Genomic DNA, 21469 nt, shown 5'->3' with positions numbered 1-21469 from the left:
AGGAATGCTCAGGCTGATGTAGGCTTTGAATTTGAAAACTCGGCTACTAAAGAGAGAGGCGTCTGAAGGTCCTTTCTTGGAAAGTTCACAAGAAATGACTGCAGCTGGGATATGCTCTTGAGCCGTAAGCGTAACCACTTTCCCCTCTCTCCTCCCCGCCTTTTATTTAAAATGCAAGCAAACAAAAACAAACAAACAAACAAAAACCCTCTTGCCTTCAGTTTTCTTTCAGTTCAGGTGGTCTTCCTTACTTCTATTTCCATTTCTAATTGCTTACATGGCCTTTTTTTTTTTTTTTGAAATAGCACTCAGTATCTGTTACTGCCAGGCTGGATTTTTTAAAAAAAAAAATCTTTTTGCCGCTTTCTTTTATTTTCTGGGATATTTCCCTTCCTGCCCATCTAAATCCATATTCTTTTTTTTCTTCATTGATTTAATTGCCTGTCTCTCTTCCCTGTTCTATCCTCTTTAGTTTTACTCTGTATTTTAGTTGCTCACCTTCCCTCCTTTCCCAGCCTTATGAAGGGCTGTCATGGTATCAGGTTGGGACTGCGAGGAGAATTGCCAAAATTTCCACAGAAGGAAATACTGCTTCTACAATAAAGGCAGCGTCTGCTTCCTTCCCTCACCGACTGCTGCCAAAATGTTTCAGATTCACAAGATAGCTCCTCAATGAGACTGGAAGAAGGAGAGACTCCCCTCCATTTTTAGTGCAGTCACACAGGTTATCCACTTCTGAGGCCAGTCCGCCAATTCCTAAAATACAAAGTTTTCGTAGCAAAATAATATTATTGTTATAAAGAACAATGTGATAGTGGTATGTTAGGTACTTTTACCACAGCGCTAAATCACCAAAAATCAGATGGATGTTAATGTACTGTTTTTCAGAAATAAAAATAACTGATTACCGATGAGCTAATGTGTGTATCTTGCAACTGGCAGCCATTTCTAATCCCATATTACTGGTTTCCTTGGTACCTTGCTAGCAGCTGTAGATAATTTTTTTTGTAAACATAAACTATCATCTAAATCAGGACATTTTATATATATATTTAATTAGTTCAGAAGCAAAGTGCTTTAAACCTTACGATTTTTACTTCTGCCCTGTAGAAACGGCACTAGGTCTAAATGCTCAAATTGTTGCTTTTTGATACATCCTGCAGCATTAGTTTTGTAGGCAACTCGTCATTTAAACCTACTGTACTACACGAAAGGCTGCTGTACTGTAGGTGTAAATGTGAATGTTAGCCATCACTTAAACATGCATTTTCATGCAACTAGGAGATATGGGCTCATTCAACTGCTTCTCAGATTCATCCTGATTTTTGTGATTTTATCTCATTAAAAAGGCTTTCAAAACAGTTCATGCTATGATATGTATGACTAGAGGAATGACCCAGCCAATGAAGAAAGCCCACAAGCTGTTATTTAAGTTTGACGTGGAGCAGATTGAGTGCTTCTGTACTGTCCCCTGGCTTGCAAATGCTTTGAGATGATCTTGATATTCCAGTCCTTAGAGAGTCAGCAGAGAGAGCTGTTTCCACTAACGGGCGCGAGATGGCTTCAGTAGTCTCTGTTCCTGCCTCTGTCTCCAACTCTTCGTCAGTTATAAATAATTTTGACTCTCTCCATTTGGAGTATACGTCTTGGCTACCTCTGGAACCACTGGGATCGCTGCCAGCAATCTGTACATTCAGTTCTTCTGTTGATTGTATAAGGTTTTGTACAGATAAAGATTTTCCTAAATCCATCTGCACTACAGGTTTAACTGAGAGCAAATGTTCCCCTTCTGTATCCAGACTTTTTCTCCACGTGAGATCCTTTGTCGCACTGGGGTGTGCAAGTTGTCCATTATCCTTTGATGCAACAAGGCAAGCGGTGACATTGGAAATATTTTCCTGTGTGGTTACAGGAATAATATGAACGGGCTCAGGCCTACTGATATGCTTCATTGATGAGAAAGGTGGTATTTGTAATGTTGTTGGAGTTGCTGGCTTAGTTGCCTGGTTTATTTGGTTTGATGTATTATTAACTGTTGCAGGTCCATCGTTTGGCACTTGCGTTGCTTGACCATGCATAGCTGGACTAAAAGCATAGTAAGCCTGAGTGCTAAATTCATTTGGTGTCAGTATAAGCTGTAGACCACGAGGCAGATTGGCACTAGCTGATCTGGATACACATCCACTAATTTGTGCAGAGTTAGACAAATCTTTGCTGTCTGATGGACTCTGGTAATCAGAAGTCTGCTCACACTCAAAAGCTGGCATTTGAAATGAAGCCAAAGTGAGCGCGGATGCTGATCCTTTTCGCAAAACTTGCTGATAAATATCTAATAGACAGTCCAGTTTTGACTCAATGGATTGTACCTACAGGAGGAGAGGAAAAGGTTACCATTAATCCCAAATACTAATTTAAAATATTTGGAACGCAAGCAAAGGGAAAATGTGACTGCTGAAGAGAAAAATGGGACAAGCTTGGTATATGCTATTGACCCTAGAAAAATAACGTCAAAAGCCATGTAGTTTTTTCATAAGCAAGCTTATGAAAGGGAAAGAAATCTAGTAACCTGCAATTTTTCCTTCCTTACTTTTCTGTACGTGGGAGACAGTTAAGGTAATGCAATTCAGATCAATTTTATTTCAACGTGTGAATGAAGCAGATATTAGGAAAAAAAAATTTACCTGTTCAGCCTTTGAAACTGGCCATAAAATACACAAAAGGCATGAACAATAGCGCAAGATGACACCCTACAATTAACAACACAACAGACAACAGACAATCACCCTACCTGTTTCTCCACCTTGACTACACGCCCTAACATACTGAGGTCATCAGTTGTCTCATTCTCTGCAGGATTCTTTTCTCTACTTCTTTTATCTGCTGTGATTTGTCCTTTCCCAAGAATTTGGTCAACGCTGTAAGAGAAATCAAAAGCTGCTGTGATTCCTGAAAACAGTGGTGATATGGAAGTGTTTGCTACACCTGTACATTAAAGATTAAAATCATAATACTTCAGAAAAGCACTTGAGAAAGAAGAGACGATTAATTTTATTAATTAAGAAAAAAAAGAGTGATTTTTGAGCATTTGAGACAGCTTTGCCTTTGCTTTGGTGTTAACCGGGAGGCCAGAATTTAGCCATCATCCAGAAGAGCCAGGCTGAGAGGTCAAGAGAGGAGGTGGTCTCTCCAGCGGCCTGATGTTAGAGCAGAACAGATGGATGAGTGCGACCCTCAGCTCTCCCATCCTAACAGCAGCAGCAAGTCCTGGGAAAGTTTTCAGTTTGAAGCAGAAGCTCAGGCCTGATGCTGGTAATGATACACATGATGCATGTTGGGTTTTTTTAAAATTTAAATTATTGCTGGGAATCTAGAACATAAGAACTACATAAACACTACATTACCAGTAGTTCCCCATTATCTTTTATGTGAAAAGAGAAAGTCTTGGATGGGAGAAAGGCAGTTCTCAATGTTGACTTCATCCTTTTGGCAACCTCCTGACTAAATTCCTTGTTTATGAACGGGCTTCACAGATAAAGGATTACCTTGTCTGTTGTTCAGACCTCCATTTGCTGTGGACAAGTTAGATACATGGTTTTTTGTTTGTTTTTGCCCACAGTGTAATTTCTGTCTCAGCTGCGTTCACAGAAAGAGAGGCTGGGCTAAAGCATGGATGGCAATTTGTACCCAAATATAGCATGGAAATGTTAAACTTTACAAATATTCATTATGCAGGCAATGACATAACATAAGATGCTTATGCAGAGCAGAAATTATTATTTCCTTACCGTGACTGAAGACTCTTAATCCTGCATAACATGTCTAGATGACCTGCTGAATACTGTTCAATGACATCTTTGACATCATATGGACGAAGCGTTTCTTTAAACTTTCTCTTTGCAACATGAAATTTCATAATTCTGTGGGGGAAAAACACTTCACAGATTAATCTTGAACAGTTGGGAAACAATACAATATATTCCACTGACAAAATTTGAGAGCTAATTTTTAAATGGAAGATATTTTCAATACAACTGGTGCAGGTGAACTTTTCCCTTTACAAAATTGTTTGTATAAGTACATAAGTGTAAGTACAGATGTGTTGTAGCTATTCCTTTGAATTGTTATTTATGAGAGATCAGGTAACACTATTTTAAAGAGTGCAGAGCGTGTTTAATTTATCAGTATACACCTATTTGGCTTTTTTACTCTAGGTGCCTGATGTGAAAGGTATGGAAGTACATGCTTAACTTAAACCTGAGTTTAGTCCCACTGACTTGAGTGAGACATCCTGTAAGCTACATTTGTGCTTAAGTTACTTCTGTCCTTGTTAGAGGGAAGATTGCTCTAACAAATTGATTACAGAAGCATAAATAATAGTATTATTTTTCTAGTGCTCATTTTAAGTTCTTTGCTTTCCATTTTGTAAAAAAAATAAATTTATGCACCCAATTAATTTTTTTTTAAATTAACATTCAGGCTTTTGTATTAGTTTTTAATTTATTTTGCTGACTTAAAATCAAACTTTGCAGCCTAAAGAGAAATTTTCAAGTTTGTTCCATATTGAAATCTATGGGAATTATTGTTTAATTAGCATTGTTGATTTTTTCCTTGAATTTTACTTCAGAATAGTAAGTATCACATGACAGTAAATACCCAAAATTGGTGAACGGCATATGTTTTTTATGTGAGACTTACACAAGTTTCTGTGATGCCTAGGTGAATATGTGATGTCCACTGAGTTGCTCTTCTTAGAATGAAAAGCTTGATACTAAATTGCCAATTTTAAATAATAGAAATGACAAATTTGGAAATAAATGACAGTAAGGCGATTTTCCAGGTCAGCTGGTAAAACCTGCAGTTCTCACTGGTTTACGTGGGAACTGTGGAAGAGAGAACCATGGGAGAGGTGGAAGAGGAGCCAAGAGATCAGGTGTGTTGGTCATTCTGGTCTGTGTTACAGAGCTTGTGAATCCCCATTAGGGCCAAACTGTGGATATTTGCTATCTATTGCAATTAAAAAAGCCTGAGACTGAAGAGGTATCCTATTCCAAATCCCAATATTTCATGCTAATATATTCCCTCCTTATGTATTTAACATCTGTAAGACAATGAATGATAATAAAAAACCCAAAACATGGCTCTTGCTCTGTGATAAAAATAATTAGTGATGTTTTGGTGGAATTTAGGACAGACATTATGATAATAGGTATGTAGAGTCAGATGAATTATATATAGTGATCTTCTACCATTCTGTATTATACACAAATGTTTTTCTAAATAGTATCAGACATTTCCCACAGTGCTCAGGTTGTTGATATTTCCCATTCTGGTAACTTCCAGTTAAAAATGAGATTGCTTGTCACTGGTATAGAGCTTGAAGTGTGATTCTGATTATAAAAGTTAAAAATGGAAAAGGCCTGTTAGTAGTCGTCCATCACCTTGACAGTTCAGGACTGATCTCTATGCAGTTTTAAATACGTCAGATGATGCACTTTCCTCTTTTCCATTGTCAGCCACTTCTACAGACTAATAGCTTTCTGCGTCTTTTGTAATCTGAAGGCCTCTGAAGCTGGGATGCAGATTTTTTTTTTCTTTTAGCTGTCAAATGATGCCAAGATGTTCTGTTCATAATAGTCTGGCAGTGCAGACAATCTCCCAGAATCTGATTCTTTATTCAGGTTACAAAGAATAAATAATGTAGCTGCCACACAAGAAAGTAGCGATTTTTTGTTATTATTTTCTCCGTTTTGGTGGTCACAATTTTTTACTTCACACTCTTGATAAAATAGAAATATGAAACTCTATTAGAAAAGCAGAGCCAGAGGATTAATAGCGTAACTGAAGACAACTGAATTTACCACAACTGGGTGATTTTAAAAGAGAAGAGACAGAAGACTAATTTTTATTAACAGCCATAGAAGTTTCTTAATCAGTGTGCACAGAAGCCTTCATTACTGCTTTGCAGCTTTATAACAGGTTTTTTGGTTATCAAGGCAGTTTGCTCATAATGTTCAGCAGTCAAAAACACGACCAAAAGCCTCCTGGCTATATCAGTGAGGTGTAACTGTACTATTTCTGGTTTAGTTATTAGCTCATGTGTTGCCATCATAATTAACTTCCACAGGGTTTGGAACAGACCCATATTGCTTACTTCTTTTTGCTTCCAATATATACAATTTTACAAAAGCTGTGCAAAACATGAAGGGTTATAAAAGACGGGCATTTTAAAAACCTGAAAGTTAATTAAGAAACAGAAAACTGAATTCTTTCAGTGATGGAGCCTAGCAACTGCTTTGCAGTTAGTAGATTTAGTAGATTCTCCATAGTTATTTACTGTCAATTTAAAAGATTAAATTCTCCTTCTATATCTTGAAATAATTATGTAATTGAACTTGATAGGCTTGAACACCCATCCTGAGAGATTATTACAACTATATAGAGCATATTCAAAAGTAGTAGTTAAATTGGGGAGGGGGAGGGGGGAAGCCTTTGAGCTTCCTTGCTTCTAGAATAAAAAGTTGCCTATACTGGTGCGTTCCTGTGTGATAAAAACGAAGGGTTCAGTTACGCGGGCACAGGTGTATAACCTACCGGTACAAAAAAGGGGAGAATGGGCACAAAGTGATTCATACCCCAAGTATCTGGAAGCAGCAGCCCTTAACACCAACAGGAGGAACAGACAAACTGCAGCTCGGGCTGTCTTTTCTAGTTATACCACAAGAGGGCAAAAAAGACTCGTCGTAAACTGAACTTGAGACGCCACTGGCAATACTGAACTACTCGTACTGGCCAAACAGCAGTAACTGAAAGGAAGAACGAACTCAAAACAGCAAAGCGTGTAGTCCCCGTGATTTTTTAAAACATAATTTATATTTTTAAATCGCCGTAAGCTGCGTAGCGAGGTGGTATTTAAAAAAAATCTGACGTGATAGACGATACACGGTTGTAAACCTACCGATGTCAGAAGTGTGACAATTTTCTGGTGTGAATGAGCCGTAAAAGGTAGCCTATTTCAATGATGCATCCAGGGGAGAGCAGAAAAAAAGTCTTGTGTTGAAGTAGGCCAATATATCAAAGTGCTTTTTCTATCGTTGATGGCTAAACCACAGGTCCCACTAATCTTTACATGGCCTGGTAATTTGTAGAAAGTTACGGGTCAAGTACCAGCTTTTGTCTTACTGACTTCCAGCAGCCAAAAGCAGCATCCATTTCAGTTAACTCTTGTCAAATGCAGGATCAGCACCGAGCTAAAATTACAGTGTTTTCTGAAAGTGCAGGTTGCATCTCTTTCCTGGCATTTGTTGAATTTTAATTTCCGCTCGTGTTGCCCCTTCCAGTATTAAAAGCTATTCTGCTTGTCATTAGTGCACTTTACCAAGACTGGCAGCGAGTCAGAATCTCTCTAATCCTCCGTGCAGCCCTGTTGTACTCACACTATTTTTTTAAACTTATCTTGTCAGTTGTGTCACTATCTGAGGAAGAAATGGAGCTTCATTGTACTGGGATTCAGGTAAAGTCACACATGGTTCCTGTCTTAAAGATGAAAGGACAGGTAGGATGTTTTGCCCATAGCTAGATCAGGTGCCAACAGGTTGTTTGCTCACTTAATGCATCAGGAAAGCATGTGCATACAGATCTAGTCGTGCTGGTTCCTCTGTCTCTCTACCTTCAGCTTGCCAAACAACCTCTCTTCCTGGTAAACTACAACGTGCAGAAGAGATCAGGATCCAATATAGAGAGGCCAACAGACAAAGGTGGCTGAGAGGTAGTTCCTCTACATGTGGGGTGAGTAGGTCAATGTTGCCTTCTCTCTCGGGTCTTGACCTGGACCAACCCATCTCCTAGGAGCCAGAGATACTGTTTTCTCCCAAGCACAGTGCTGTCACAGGCAAAGACACATCTAAGAGCCTTGCCTAGACTCTGAAGACCATGTGGGCAGAAAATATACAATGTGTTGGGGTTTTAAAGAAAAAGAGGATTCTGAAACACCACCATTGAACCGATTCATAATGGCTGCTAAAAATACATTTTACAGGTGTAGCAGAAACATTTCAAAGACTGAATATAAATGGTAAATGATTTTTTCCTCCTTTGGCTATTAAATATGTATGACTATTCAACTATACAACTTATCAGCTCAAGAATTCTCAAGTTTCATTACGTTTAGCTACATTTATCATTATTATTTCTTATTAACAACAAATGAAAATATATCTATGCAATCACTAGAGGTAAAGAGAGAAAAGACCTCTTAGGTCAGCAAGTCCATCTTCCTGCCATTGCAGTTATTTCCTATTGCGTATTTATTTATGCTTCACAAATCTAATTCTGTATTCCATAAATAGTAAAATAATTCCATCATTTCTATTGTGGAGAGTATTACAGAACGTAGTGCCTCTTGCTGTGAAAAATGATCACTGATACCGCAATATATGGAAACAAGGTATCCTCATTTTCTTTTTAGCCTCTTTTATATACATTCATCATTGTGAACTAACAGAGAGCGCTGGAAAATGCAATGTTTTTTGTTAGTCTCCAGGAACTTTGCAGGGTATTCATGGCTTTTTGTTCACGACAAGACTAGGGACGGTTGAGTAGTGCTACAAACCCTGCTGGCACACAGGCTCGGTGCACCGCTGGCAAGAACTGTTTTGTGCCCTGCGCTGATCCCAGCCGGAGGCTGCAGAGGAGCAGGACTGATCCTGGCCTGGCCTGAGGCACGCTGTGGAGCAAGCCACATGTCACCACGCTACCCATCTCATCCCTACTCACCCAACATTGTGCCAGTGCAGCTTTTCCTTACCCTCTCTGCTGCCTCAGTCATCTTTCCTGATGGAGAGTTTGTAGTAAGGGGGGTGGAAGATGCAAGACAAGGACTGGGCTGTGGAAGACTCAGCTTGAGGGGCTTTGAGAGGAGGCTGACAGCTTGACATGTTACAGGACAGGTCTGCCCAGTGGGTCTTCAGTAGGACTGGTTGGGAGTCCTGTTTTTGGAAAGGGCCAATGCGTTAAAAAATTGACGTGTTTTTCAGGAAAGGACTAGTTTCTCCATCTCATGTTTTGGCCATTTAAAAATTAAAGTTTGGGCGGGGTGTTTGTTTAAAATCAAAAAGTTGTTTTGAAGAGTAAGATAGTCCTGGGAAAGATGTAAATAAGCAAGGTCAAAACTGATGCAGTACTCTTTGAAACTGCCAAAATGAAAGTTTATAACTAAACCAGTTTTTGTCTTTTGTTATTTCAAGGCTGTCCAACCTGAGAGTAACCAGCATATTCTAAGCTCCTTTCACAGAAAAAAACCACTAGTTCTTTTTGGTTCCAAAACTGAGAGGCCCTACCTGTGTAAACCCACAGGCATGAATTAATTTTGATAATTTCACTTTTTTCCCCAAAAAAGAGGACCATTTGTACAATTGTAAAATTATTTGTACCCAGCTCTAAGCAGGAAAAAATAATTACTCTCCCTTATTACAGTTTTTCAAGGTGATGTAGCCAGAATAGATTCAACTGTACGTGCCTACATTTGGGGTCTTTTGAACAGTGTCTCATGAAGCTATTTAAGTAGCTTCATCTGCTTTTGTATACCAGCATGAAAGGAAAAAACAGCCTCCACCCTCCCCCGTTGCCTTTGCAATTCAAAGCCGTTGTTAAAAACAAACTTCAAAATGAGGCCCAAAGTTTCCATATAGGCAGATGTTATCATCTTGAAATTCTACGGTTACTATATAGTGTCTCAGATCTTCCTTCAGATATTTGCACAGATCCCAGTGTAGTCAGGTAACAGATACCCTGAATAATCTGAAAGAGGAGTACCAGCTACCCGACGATCTGAATTACCAGTTTCTTGATTTTGAGAGATTAAGGTACAGCATTTAACAGAAGTCTGAAGATCATTGCCTATTACTGCTTTACAGATCTCAAACAAAGGTATGTTTCTGATGCGAGACGTATGTGCTGCTTGCAATCTAGTGAAAAATCAACATTTGCAGGGAGAGATAGGAGAGATTCGTGGCTAATTGATAGCAAGTGGAGATGCAGAATTGTTATTCTCAGCCTCAGTGGTGAAATGAGTTGGTTTTGGTAAGCCAAGTGTGCAGAGAAAAAGTTGGAGGTAATCTAAAAAGTCGACTCTTATCAGTTAAAATGTGCATGTCTGAAACAATCCAACTGTTGCATCTTTACTCTTATTAGAACATTTCTGTGGATGGCACTGTGCAGAACATTTGCCAGCTAGGTCCTTCACATTTGGTTACTTTCCATTTGAGCTGATCATTACCAAGAGAACCAAGAAAAGAAGCAGGTGATGCATTGAGCAATCCAGTGGTGCCTTTGAACAAGCTCCATGAAGTTAGTATTAAATGTCAAGTTGATCTTAAGGAATTTGGACGGTATTAAGAATGAGATGACCATTGGTATCACTTGCCAGTACAGTGGCAAGGTACTGGCAAGGCTCCAAGTGGAGCCAAGAGTCAACCAGTCTGTTTAAAATGCAACATCACAGACAAGGATCTTTGGCACCAGAGCCAACGGACTATGCCGATTGTTCCTAATTTGAGCATTTTCCATTTGAAGGAATAGGTCTGCCTTGTAGGTGGGTGTCCACTGTGTTGAAGGATCACAAGTGTGTCACTGCCGAAACATTGCTTGGCAAGAGATGGTCTCTGTGGTGACATTTGAGTTGCCACTTGCAGTGGCTGTGGACACAGACCTGGTATCTGACACATCCTCTGAGGTCATTTCTAGGCAGGTTGGAAAAATGGTTAGAACAGACGTCTGCAAGTGATCTGTCAGGCTGTCTGTGCTAGTAGAAAAGTACTAGAAACAGCCTTACTCGCTATCTGTCCTCACTGGCAATCAGTGGAAAAAGGGGAACGAAATACAAGTAGCCCATGGGTTTTCACTGTATAAAATTATTTGATAAAGGGTTGAGTTCTTTCTTCCCATAGCGCTGAGAAGACTCAGGTGAGAGTCTCCCTACAGGAAAACGTCATCCTTCCATAGGGTTTTGCAGAAATCCCCCGTGGCCGCTGCCTGCCTGCAAGAAGGGTGCCGGTCACCGGTGTGACTGTGATGCTGAGCCGGTGGGGTGACTCCCAGCAATAACTTCGGCTTTGCTCTCGGCAGAGAGGGAATGGCTGAGCTCTTCTGGCTTGCTGATACACTCTTTGCGGTGGGGATTTTGCCTGTCAGGGTTTGAACCTCAAAATGTTCAGGAAGAAGAAGAGCCTTAACAGTCTCAGGAGGGTGAATGCTAAGCTTAAGTTTTTAATACAGGTAATTTTATAAGTTTAAATGCAGTTTGCTATTTTCTTGGAAAAGGAGGAGACTATTAGTTTTAAATTATTGGGGTTATATTTAGTTCAATGGATAGTGGCAGGCAAGGCTTTGCACAACTGAATGAATGTAATTATTCTGTGGCTACCAGAAGACAGTCGCAATAAAAGTCATGTGACAGACCATTTCAGGAATATGGAAATGGAATAAAACCCGAAACATTTAAAGGAAATAACTTTTCCAGTCAAAGTGATACACATTCAATAAAACTACATCAAACTGGATGTCCTGGTTTCGGCTGGGGTAGAGTTAATTTTCTTCCTAGTAGCTGGTCTAGTGCTGTGTTTTGGATTTAGTATGAGAATCATGTTATTAACCCACTGATGTTTTAGTTGTTGCTGAGTAGTGTTTATACCCTGTCAAGGACTTTTCAGCTCCCCGCGCTCTGCCAGCGAGGAGCTGCACAAGAAGCTGGGAGGGGGCACAGCCAGGACAGCTGAGCTAGGCTGGCCAAAGGGATGTTCCATACCATGTAATGTCATGCTCAGTATAGAAACTGGGGGGAGTTGGCCAAAGGGTGATGACCCTGTCTCGGGAACTGGCTGGGCATCAGTCAGCAGGTGGTGAGCAACTGTATTGCGCATCACTTACTTTATATATTCTTTTATCATTATTATTTTTATTATTTTATCTTCCCTTGCTGTCCTATTAAACTGTCTGTATCTCAACCCACAAGTTTTACCTTTGTTTTTTCCGATTCTTCTTCCCATCCCACCGTGGGAGGGGAGGAGTGAGTGAGCGGCTGCGTGGTGCTTAGTTGCCGGCTGGGGCTAAACCACAACACTGGATTACAGTATTTTGGATTACAGAAAATATAGTGGAAACCAGCATTCATTTCTCTCTTTCTTTTCTGAGTCAAATCATGTAATATTTTTAGTCATTGAAAAACTCATAACAGAACAGATAGAACATTTTAACTTTCAATTAAAATACTGATGAAAAGGAAGCATAAATAAACTATATTGGCATTCGTTATGTAACAAATATAGCCATGTAATAAGTTCAACTAATTACCATTCTATTAATTGACATGCAGTTAATTAGTATCTTAACTAAAGAAATCTCAAATATTTATCCATTCAGTATTTTTTACTCACCTGATTGCTCTGATGACAGTTTTAAGAGCGGGGGTAAGATCTTCTACTGACACATCACACTGGCACCCTTTATCATCATAAACATCATCTGTTCCAAGACTGGTGTCAGCTGCAAAATACAAGAGCAAGGTAAACAAGCAGCATTTAAAGATCTTTTCCTTAGTGTTTTCTAGCTGCCTACACAGTGGTTCTGGAAAAATAAGGACTACAAATCAAACAAGACAGAGCTTCATCAGTTTACGAACTATGTGATGCACTTGCGTGTGTCTATGCTTGTGTCATAAAAGGCCTGGGCAGTCCCCAGTGTAAAAAGTAACAGTTAGAAAGGAAGAAAGCCCTGTTATTTTTCAAACAAATTAATAGTTGAGTACCAATGTCTATTCTTGATGCCTCACTGTTTTTCATGACATTCTCTGTCTTAAGGGAAAGTGGTGAGCTGACAGCTGTAATGGCAGAATCAAAAGATGCTGGTTCTATTGAATTGTTTTTTTTCTTTTACCGCTATGGATCAACCTGACATTGAAGACAAAGGAGAAGATCCATTTCATTTAATAAGGAGGCTGTGGAACGATCCAACACTTTATTACAGGTAAAAATAAAAAAAGTACCTTTTTACCAGAAATTAATAGAGAATGACATCCATCATTGATCAGTTGCCACCTTAAACCGCAGAGCCATGTAGATATTGCATCCTTCCTTTGCAATAGGAGCTTAAGCCAAGTTACTGTATTTATTTGCCTGAAAAAAATAGATCCTCTACCCTTTCCTAACACTGCCTCTGCAGAGTTACCATTTGAGAGTTAGCTAGAAATCTCAGAAGTGCCCAGAGTACCTCAATACACAAAGAAAACAGGGACCAATGCATGACCAGGAAGGTTTGCAAACTTAAAACGGACTAGAATGGGAATGGAGCAAGGAGGGCACGTTCAGTGGATACCACTAGGTCATGAATGTCTCGAAGGCATGTGAAGTGCAGGAAAATTCTTAAGGGTAGGTGTTTTTTCTTCCCAAGCCATCTTCCTTCAACTGTATAATGTCCAAGTGCCCGGGTGAAGAATTTCACCCAAGGTCAGTGTATTTCAACATGTGTTTCTACTTCATGAAGAAGAGAGTGTAAAGTGAAAGAGTGACATGGAATAGAGAAGTTAGTAACCCTCAGTAATGGAGGAGATTTCTTCCCAGTCCTATGTCCCTGCCTACATTCATGTTGTTATTTAAAACATAAGCTTAGTCATCCAGAAACACTGCAAGTAAACCATTTCAGGGGCTTCTGTTGTAAGCAGATTTGAAGCTCAAACGCAAATGATTGCAGGACATTTTTTGCAAGTTCCTTTTTTTTCAGAAAGAATGTAAATTAAAGATGAAAAACATTCTTTGTCAGTCAGAAGTGCCTAGAAATTTCATCGTACCTTTTAAACCTAACAGGAATGCTGTCTTGGCATAAATAGCATTGTACTAGGCTGCATATTCAGGAACTGGCATTGCTGCATTGTTGTCTGCACAGATTTAATTTTTGGCCATAATTAATAATTTATTTTGATGACTCTGGCTAGTTCATGAATGTCAAAAATACCTTTTCTTTTTTGACTATTGCTGAACTGGTACATTCATGAGGAACATCTTGTGTAGCTTTGAAGAGCAGGAAATTTTATCATTGGCAGACCAACTTAATACAGAAAGAAGGGTGGTTTACAACCAAGTTAATAATACGTTTAATTACACATGAAACAATCAAATACAACCTGTAAAAAATTCAGTTTTATATTGTAAAAGTGAAATTTTCATACAAAGCTGTGAAATCACCCCTTCCATGCTATTACTGTAAATTGTGCCTACAATGATGACAAGACTGCTTCTCACGGAGTGAATGAGGCTTATCTTATTGATAAAATATATATGTCTCTCCACCTACCGTGCCTAACTAACATTTTTGTGACATTCTCTGTCTTAAGCGAAAGTGGTGAGCTGGCGGATGTAATGACAGAATCAAAAGATGCTGGTTATATTGAATTGCTATTTTTTTTACCGCTACGGATCAACCTGACATTGAAGACAAAGAAGATCCATTTCATTTAATAAGGAGGCTGCAGAATGATCCAACAGTAATGTGGATTAGCTAAAATAAACCATGTAATTAGTTTGATAGGCATATGGACTACCTAAACCCCCCTCTCTGAAGGTGCTAAGTATTCCACGACACAAACTTTCCAGGTGTCATGTCTGATCAGCCTCTCCAGTTACTCCTCTCAGTGCTGAAATCTCCCAGCTCGTTTCTAACTGCCACGCTAAAACCAGAGCGTTTTGTGCTACTGGTATTTCCAGTGGCTCTCTAAGGTTTGAATCTACTCAGTTATGCCAGTATAAATTAGGAATAATTCTGCTAAGGTCACAAGAGCTACAACCATGTAACCCCAGTGAAACAGGAATCCAACCTGAAAGTTTAAAATAAACATGTTTCTGAATGGTTCTCTCACTGGTACGGTTCCTGGGTCCCTTGCCAAGTACAGTGTCATTAATAAAAGGGCTTCCTTAACGCAGTGTATCTTTGCAGAACCGTTTTGAGAATAGTGTGGTGCGATTATAGTATTCCATATTGCTCACATGTGCATACAAAAAGCAGCAAAATCTTTAGACAGGCGCTGGAAAATTCTTATAAATTTGAGCCAGCTTTAAGAAGAGATACCGCTCCTAATAAATCACCTTCTTTTTTTCTTTTTAATATTCCAACTGACATGAATTTCCTTCATTATGGCAGGCACTCGGTACCACATGTCAATAAAACTTGTGAAAAGCTATAAACCTTGTTTGATTCATATGGGAAACATTCACGTTTCTTTAGTATACTGAGCAGACTTGGGAAAAAGTTTGGGAAATGCATAGTAACAATTTGGAAAAAAAAAAATTCCAGCTTAAAACACCACTGAAATCAAAGTTCACATTCTGATGGATTTTTCCAGAGGAAGCTCGTGTTGTGTACGACATAGTTACGAGGTGAGATGTACTTGTATCGCTTCTGTGCCTCTCGAGTTCATCCTCGAGGTCGGGGCTGCGTTGGGGTCAGTTTGGCCGCTTCGGCAGCTCCAGCTGTTAAAACCCCTGCCAGTTCCCAGGCTCAGCTACGGCCTCCGACAAGCCGCACTCCAAGCTGCTGCTGTTCCCGGAGACAGCCCTGTGTTTTGATCCTAAATGTCAATCTGGAAAGTGTTTATTTCACAGCTGATGAGGCATCCGCCATTGTCTTACAATCTTTGGCATTATTTACTTTGGGCTACAGTCTTGTCTTTGCCACTTTTTAATTTCTTCCTCTTTCTTCCTGAAAAGCAGTCTTTGATTTAATCACACAGCAAATCAGCAATTACCAAGACATAGAAGAGGCACGCACAAGTCGTTAAAATTGTCTTGATATTTCCCTGTTTGTCACAGTATTTATGCATTCTTCGTGCAAACTCCAGTCATTTATGATCACCCGAAAAACTACACTGTTCTGAAACATTATATGTCACCAACAAAAAATTTACGAGTTTGTAGCGGCATTTCATGTGGCTCTGTGCAAAAGGTACACACAAGGCTTGATTTATTATTTCTGTAAATATCATGTGTCCTTTCTTAGAAGTGTTTTCTGTTGTTTAATAACATGCTTTGGCGTCGGGAAAACTGTGACACTGCTCTGATCACCCCCGTAGCTCCATGCTTTCAATGTCAGTAGCATTCAAGTAATTATGTGCCTGTTTAACAAAATCAAAAAGATTTTTGTACTCTTTAATCTGTTTTCTGGGAACCGCCATATGCTAGCAACAACAATCCAGCATTAGTAAGTGCATGTGCCAACACCATGAATAGCCCTATGGAAGTGCTCCTAACATAGTGATTGGTATGGTGATCCCAGCACAGACCCTTTGACTTGTTTTTTGGAAGCCTTCGGAAGCGCTTCGATCTTACTCTGACTGCGTAGGAGGTAGCTAGGGCTCTTCATGTAGGCGATCTAAATCACTCTGCTGAGGCTGAGTACCCACCTTTTACACATGGCAAAACCTAAATAGGTGCCTGAAGCTGATAGTCTGCATATGACTCTCGATTATTCATGTTACAGCACAGCGTTGTGCTAGCTTGGTAAAAAAAGCACTGATTTGGAAAAGAAGTCTGATTGATTTTCATTGTAATGCACGATTCAGGGTGAAAAATGGATGGTGGCCTAATTTCCGCAGGTGCTGAGTTACATCAAGCCATAGTTTATACCTATCATTCAGAATCCAGAGTTCAGCTTGGGGACTGAAGTCCAAGCCGTTCGTGATGGAGCTCCACAGCCAGTTCGGGAGCCTCGTATCTGAGCGCAGAGCTGCTCGGGCTGCCCAGGGCAGCAGTTCAGGGCACCCCAACGAGACACGCTCATCTCCAGACTCATTTTCGGCGTGAGCGGTCACAAAGAAAACGCGTGGAGAATTCAGTGCATCGAACTTCTGGGCAAGTAAAGAGAGACATAAATTCAAAGCTTTGGGAGGACATATTGTCCCTGTGGGAGATGCTGACACATAGGTCTGCTGCAGCAGGGATGCTCAGGCAGCTGCTTTAGCGTTAGACTCCAAACTGCCTTTATTCTTAAATGGCTGCTGAGCTCAGATGACCCCTCTTGTTCCAGAAGCAATGCTGGCAGCTTGATACTCTCCTTGTTCTTTCAGCCTCTTTTGCAAGCAACGTAGAGCCTCTGTTATGCTGCTCCAGGTAGTGCCTAGGATGCCTACAAGGTAGGCGCATTTCACCCAGCTTTACGCTGCCTTTGAAGTACCTTTCTTCACCTTGAGCATTTGCTGCGGGGAGTTAGGGATTTAGCCTATATTCTCTAAAAAATGGAGATATTCTGTACATATTTTATAGTATTTCCACAAACGTTATAATGCACAGAATGTTTCACAAAATCTCGGTTACTTTTTTCCCTCAAAAATTATTCTAAGTACAAACATGTTCATGGTTGATATTCATACAATTCATTCATGCAATTTCCCTTTATCAAAATAACATGTGTCTCAGCCTAGTGCCTTTGTTTAAATTTGTTTCATGAAACTTCTCACCTCTTCACAAGCTCTCATTATTTTCCTGCTTGTTGAACCATGAATACAAATTCCCTTCACTACCCCTAGAAGTGATTTTCTTTCAAATTTTCCTTTGCTTTAAAACATCAACAAGCTGAGTCCCTTTCAGTAAAGAGTTCACATAAATCGTTTTACTGTGATTGCTTGCTAAGCTCCGTAGGAAAAATCAACTGAAAAAAGCAACACTAATTGGGATGGAACTTAATCACGTACTGAATGAAAAGAACACCCAAAGCTCCCCCAAAGAGAGAAAGGTAGTGGCCCGTGTTTACATGCTTTCCAGAGCAGAGGCCAGAAAAAGGAGGCCCAAGGGAATGAAACATGTGTTTGTTTCCTTGATCCCTGGGGAAAAAAAAAAAGAAAAGGCTTTCTTTTAATCATGAAAGACGGAAGGAGGCAGGATAAGTGAACTTCCATGACGTGCTCTTCATGTTAGATGTTTAATATTTGTCTAGGAAATTATACAAAATCCCTGGTAGTGCACAACAGTATTCAAGTGGCAAAATTAAGAGAGGGAATAAGTATGATAACATTTGAAAACATTGTTTATAGGGAACTTTTATGAAATGGTTGCCATTTCCATGCTGGAAAGCAGTATCTCAGGAAAGGAAGGAAATTGGTGCCTCCTGGAAGGAGGAGCACTTCTGCACGAGCTTGAAGGAGCTTCCTTTCCCTCTGCATGACCTGAGGCTCTACCCTGCAGGCAGTACCTATGAGGAGCGCAGTAGTGCTCTATGCATAGCCCGTTCCTTTCTCCCTCGTCTTTCTCCTGAAAAAGGCAAAACTTTCCAGATAGGGAAGAAAAGAGGACATCGGAACTGGAATTCAGTAGCTGCAGTGCAGTATGAAGCAGAATATCATAAAGAATATCCCTAACAAAATTTTCCAACGTGAAAGTATTTCTAAAAAGCTCAGATTTGGCCAAAATAGACAAAATGTATCCATAGGAATGGATAGATAGAAGTGGAAAGTTTTTTACATATTCTGGGTATAATTGTCTAGTCTCCTTTCTTTGTAAGAGCAATTTTTTAAGGTCAGAAACCTAATTTATATCATTTATCATATAAGGCAGGCAAGTTCCAAATATCTAAAATTCTAGCATTTCCTTCTAACAAATCTCAATTATCTTTAGTTATTATTTAACTTCTCAAAAATGTTCTGCACTGGCAATATTTCATGGAACAGCTCCCACTACTTAATTAAAAAGGAGTCCTTTTCATTTTGAGTGATGATATGGAGGACCAGGAGACTTTCTAAAAATAATTCATAATACGCACAATAATTGTGCAGTTAAAATGGCTGATCTTCTTATAAATAGTGGCACATTAGCCGGCAAGTTGAGATGGCCATGTGAGAAGAGTAAGAAAGAAAAATGCTAGATGATTCTAAACATATGATTTTAGTGTATTTTTAGATACACATCTCTGTTATTTTATATATACTGCATAAAAGAAGTTAAAACTGTAAAAGAAATTGCAGATATATATGATAAGATCTAGAACTGTGGATTAATGAGCTAAAAGTCACATATAATTGACTGTCTCCCTGCAAGACCTTGTAGCACACGTCAGTGGATATGATGTCCGGTGTTCTGTAAGGTCTACAGAGGTCCCATGCCCTGGGAGATTTCCAGGTCCTGTTGTTTGAAGGAGGTGGTAACCATGGGCAAAAGGAGAGAGAAGGACAGTGGCTTTAGAGTCAGGTAGCCACAGGAGAGTCCTGTATTTTAAAAAGCCATGAAGGATTTCCCCAACAAGTTTTTATAAAAATGGAAAGATACCTCAAATGTTTCAGGTTTGGTACAAGTGGGTTACATGGTGGTTGGGAAGTTTGATGAATGTCCTCTCAAAATGTCTTCTCAGCTCATTTGTTTACTCTTCACTGCAGATGAGATTGACTGAAATCCATGCAAATCATACTTCTGTGTGGTGGTCTAGTGCTGTCCATCACGGAGCTGAGCTTGCTAATCATTCACCTGTGACTACCAAGTCAGTGCTCAGTCCAGCGAGCAACAGTGCACAGCGAGTTCCTCCAGAAATATCATAAAGAGACTAAATTGTGGACTCATATGTCCTGGACCTTGTTTGGCATAAACTGAAGTAATGCCTCAAAACCAATGGCATGTGCTTATTTAGACAAAAAGAAAAAATCACTTGGAACTTAGATCAGAATGCCAGATCTTCCTAATTAATTACTGTGACAATGGTAATAAATGAGAGCTCTATCATCGAGTTAAACAATCACAAGAAAATAAATCTCCTGTCAAGCACAAATTGATACATTGCTAATAAAATGTCATTTAGTCCCATCATATAGGGTTTACACAAATTGAGCAGCTTTGTTTTGACATCATGCAGCTTCATTTTGAATCAGTAAATTTAAGCTAACCGAGATGTAAAAGCAACCAAACTAAGGACCTTTGCCACATCAAATGAACCTTATACGAGGTCAAGATGTTTGTGCTACTGAAAGGAAAACCTGTCATTTTTGCAATGCATAAATTACGTGGTAGGAACAGAGGACATGGGGGCTGAAATGCACAACCGCATTCTTTCCATGGCTTTTATAATATACTCTACCCTGAGGATTTTGTGCAAGTACTCTGTAGGGAATGAAAGGCTAGAGGTCGTGTGAGCGTATAATGTTCAGGGATGGTGCAAGAAATGAAATATTTCCTTAGAGAGCTCTTTTTAATTAATCAAATGAAATATGTTTGTAATATCTCCAGTGCTGAACGCTTTTGATATTTTATTCAAAAAGCCACACACTGTCTCTCGGTTACAATAAAGGCACAATAACTCATGCGGAGGCTTAGAAGCATGGGATGGTAGAAAACAAGTATAATAGGGCATTTTTGTCCCTCACTGAGAGCTGCATCCACAACATAATATCAGTTCATTACTTCAGCTGTGGTGGTGCAAGGCTGGAGCATGATTTAAGCAGAAAAGGTTCTGTTCCTCAGAAAACGAGGCAAGCAGAAAAACAACAGGGCCGGAACAGCAGTGTCTGCAAAGGAGAGGTTTTGAGAGTAAGTCTCCATGGCTGGATCTACGCTACGTACATCGAGGCACGGGCACAGCACCTTAAGCAATGGCGTGAGATCACCTGTACTATTGAACCACTTGCACAGTGGGTTCAGTGGGTTTGGCCCCTGCCAGTGACTACTCCCTTGTGTCGGGGGCCGTTGCCCGTGGGCAATTTGGCTGCGGTTCCCCTGTGTTTGGTGCAGGGACACAAGCCGTACTGCATGAGGAGGCCTTGGGGCCGGAGGTGGCTCCTGGCTCGCTTGGTGTACGGGTACGGGGGTGGCTGCGTGCGGCTCCAAGGTCAGGCAGCACCTTCGCCCGTGTCACTGGAGACTGGACATGTATTTAAAATCAGTTTATATAAGTCTTGGTTTTCAATTTCACTCCCCTGCGCTGTTGTTAAATGCTCTAGAGAGCATCTGCAGCCATGCCACCAAAGACCTCTCCAGCCACCAAAGCTCTCTCAGGTTTGGATTCCACTTGCAAGCGCATATATGTAGCTGAAATAATTGCTGCTGTTGCCAGGCCCGCTTTGGCAATAGCAATAAATGGTTTATAGGCAGTTTCAGGGGACTGTTACTACCCATAAATAAAGCCATTTGTGCAACAGTTTTGGTCATGCTGTTCTAAGGCTGCTATGCCAAAATCCTTTTGGGAGATACCTGTGGTCAGCTTAAGTCTTTTTCTTGCTGCCAAGAAACTCTCCTTCTGTGGTTTTAATATGCAGTGGGGGAGTGTTAGTAAGCTTTTGTTACTGGGTAGCCTAAGAGGAAGGCTACTACATTTTCAATCATGTTAGCCTCTTAGCTGCCCCTGTAAGTTCCTGTCTGGATTAGAAACCTCCCTTTAAAGGCCACTTTCTAATTGCTTATGTTTAATTTTTCCAGCAGTCTGTTTCTGATGTTTTTTGGCCAAGATTCTAACCACA

General features: G+C 40.0%; 1 protein-coding gene across 1 annotated transcript in view; it reads right to left on the bottom strand.

Annotated features, from left to right (window-relative positions):
- Positions 1 to 1352: 1352 nt before the first annotated feature.
- Positions 1353 to 21469, bottom strand: part of KCNQ5 (potassium voltage-gated channel, KQT-like subfamily, member 5) — a 42631-nt gene continuing 22514 nt past the window's right edge. The window contains exons 7-10 of the mRNA XM_010284420.1: positions 12429 to 12537; positions 3786 to 3917; positions 2789 to 2915; positions 1353 to 2366 (exon numbers count right to left, since the gene is read on the bottom strand). Coding sequence (XP_010282722.1) covers positions 1425 to 2366; positions 2789 to 2915; positions 3786 to 3917; positions 12429 to 12537 — 1310 coding nt within the window. The 3' untranslated portion in view covers positions 1353 to 1424. The remainder of the gene's footprint in view (positions 2367 to 2788; positions 2916 to 3785; positions 3918 to 12428; positions 12538 to 21469) is intronic.

Source organism: Phaethon lepturus, unplaced genomic scaffold (assembly GCF_000687285.1).
Source record: "Phaethon lepturus isolate BGI_N335 unplaced genomic scaffold, ASM68728v1 scaffold4113, whole genome shotgun sequence".
Taxonomy (NCBI): domain Eukaryota; kingdom Metazoa; phylum Chordata; class Aves; order Phaethontiformes; family Phaethontidae; genus Phaethon; species Phaethon lepturus.
This window is presented reverse-complemented; position numbering and strand designations above follow the sequence as displayed.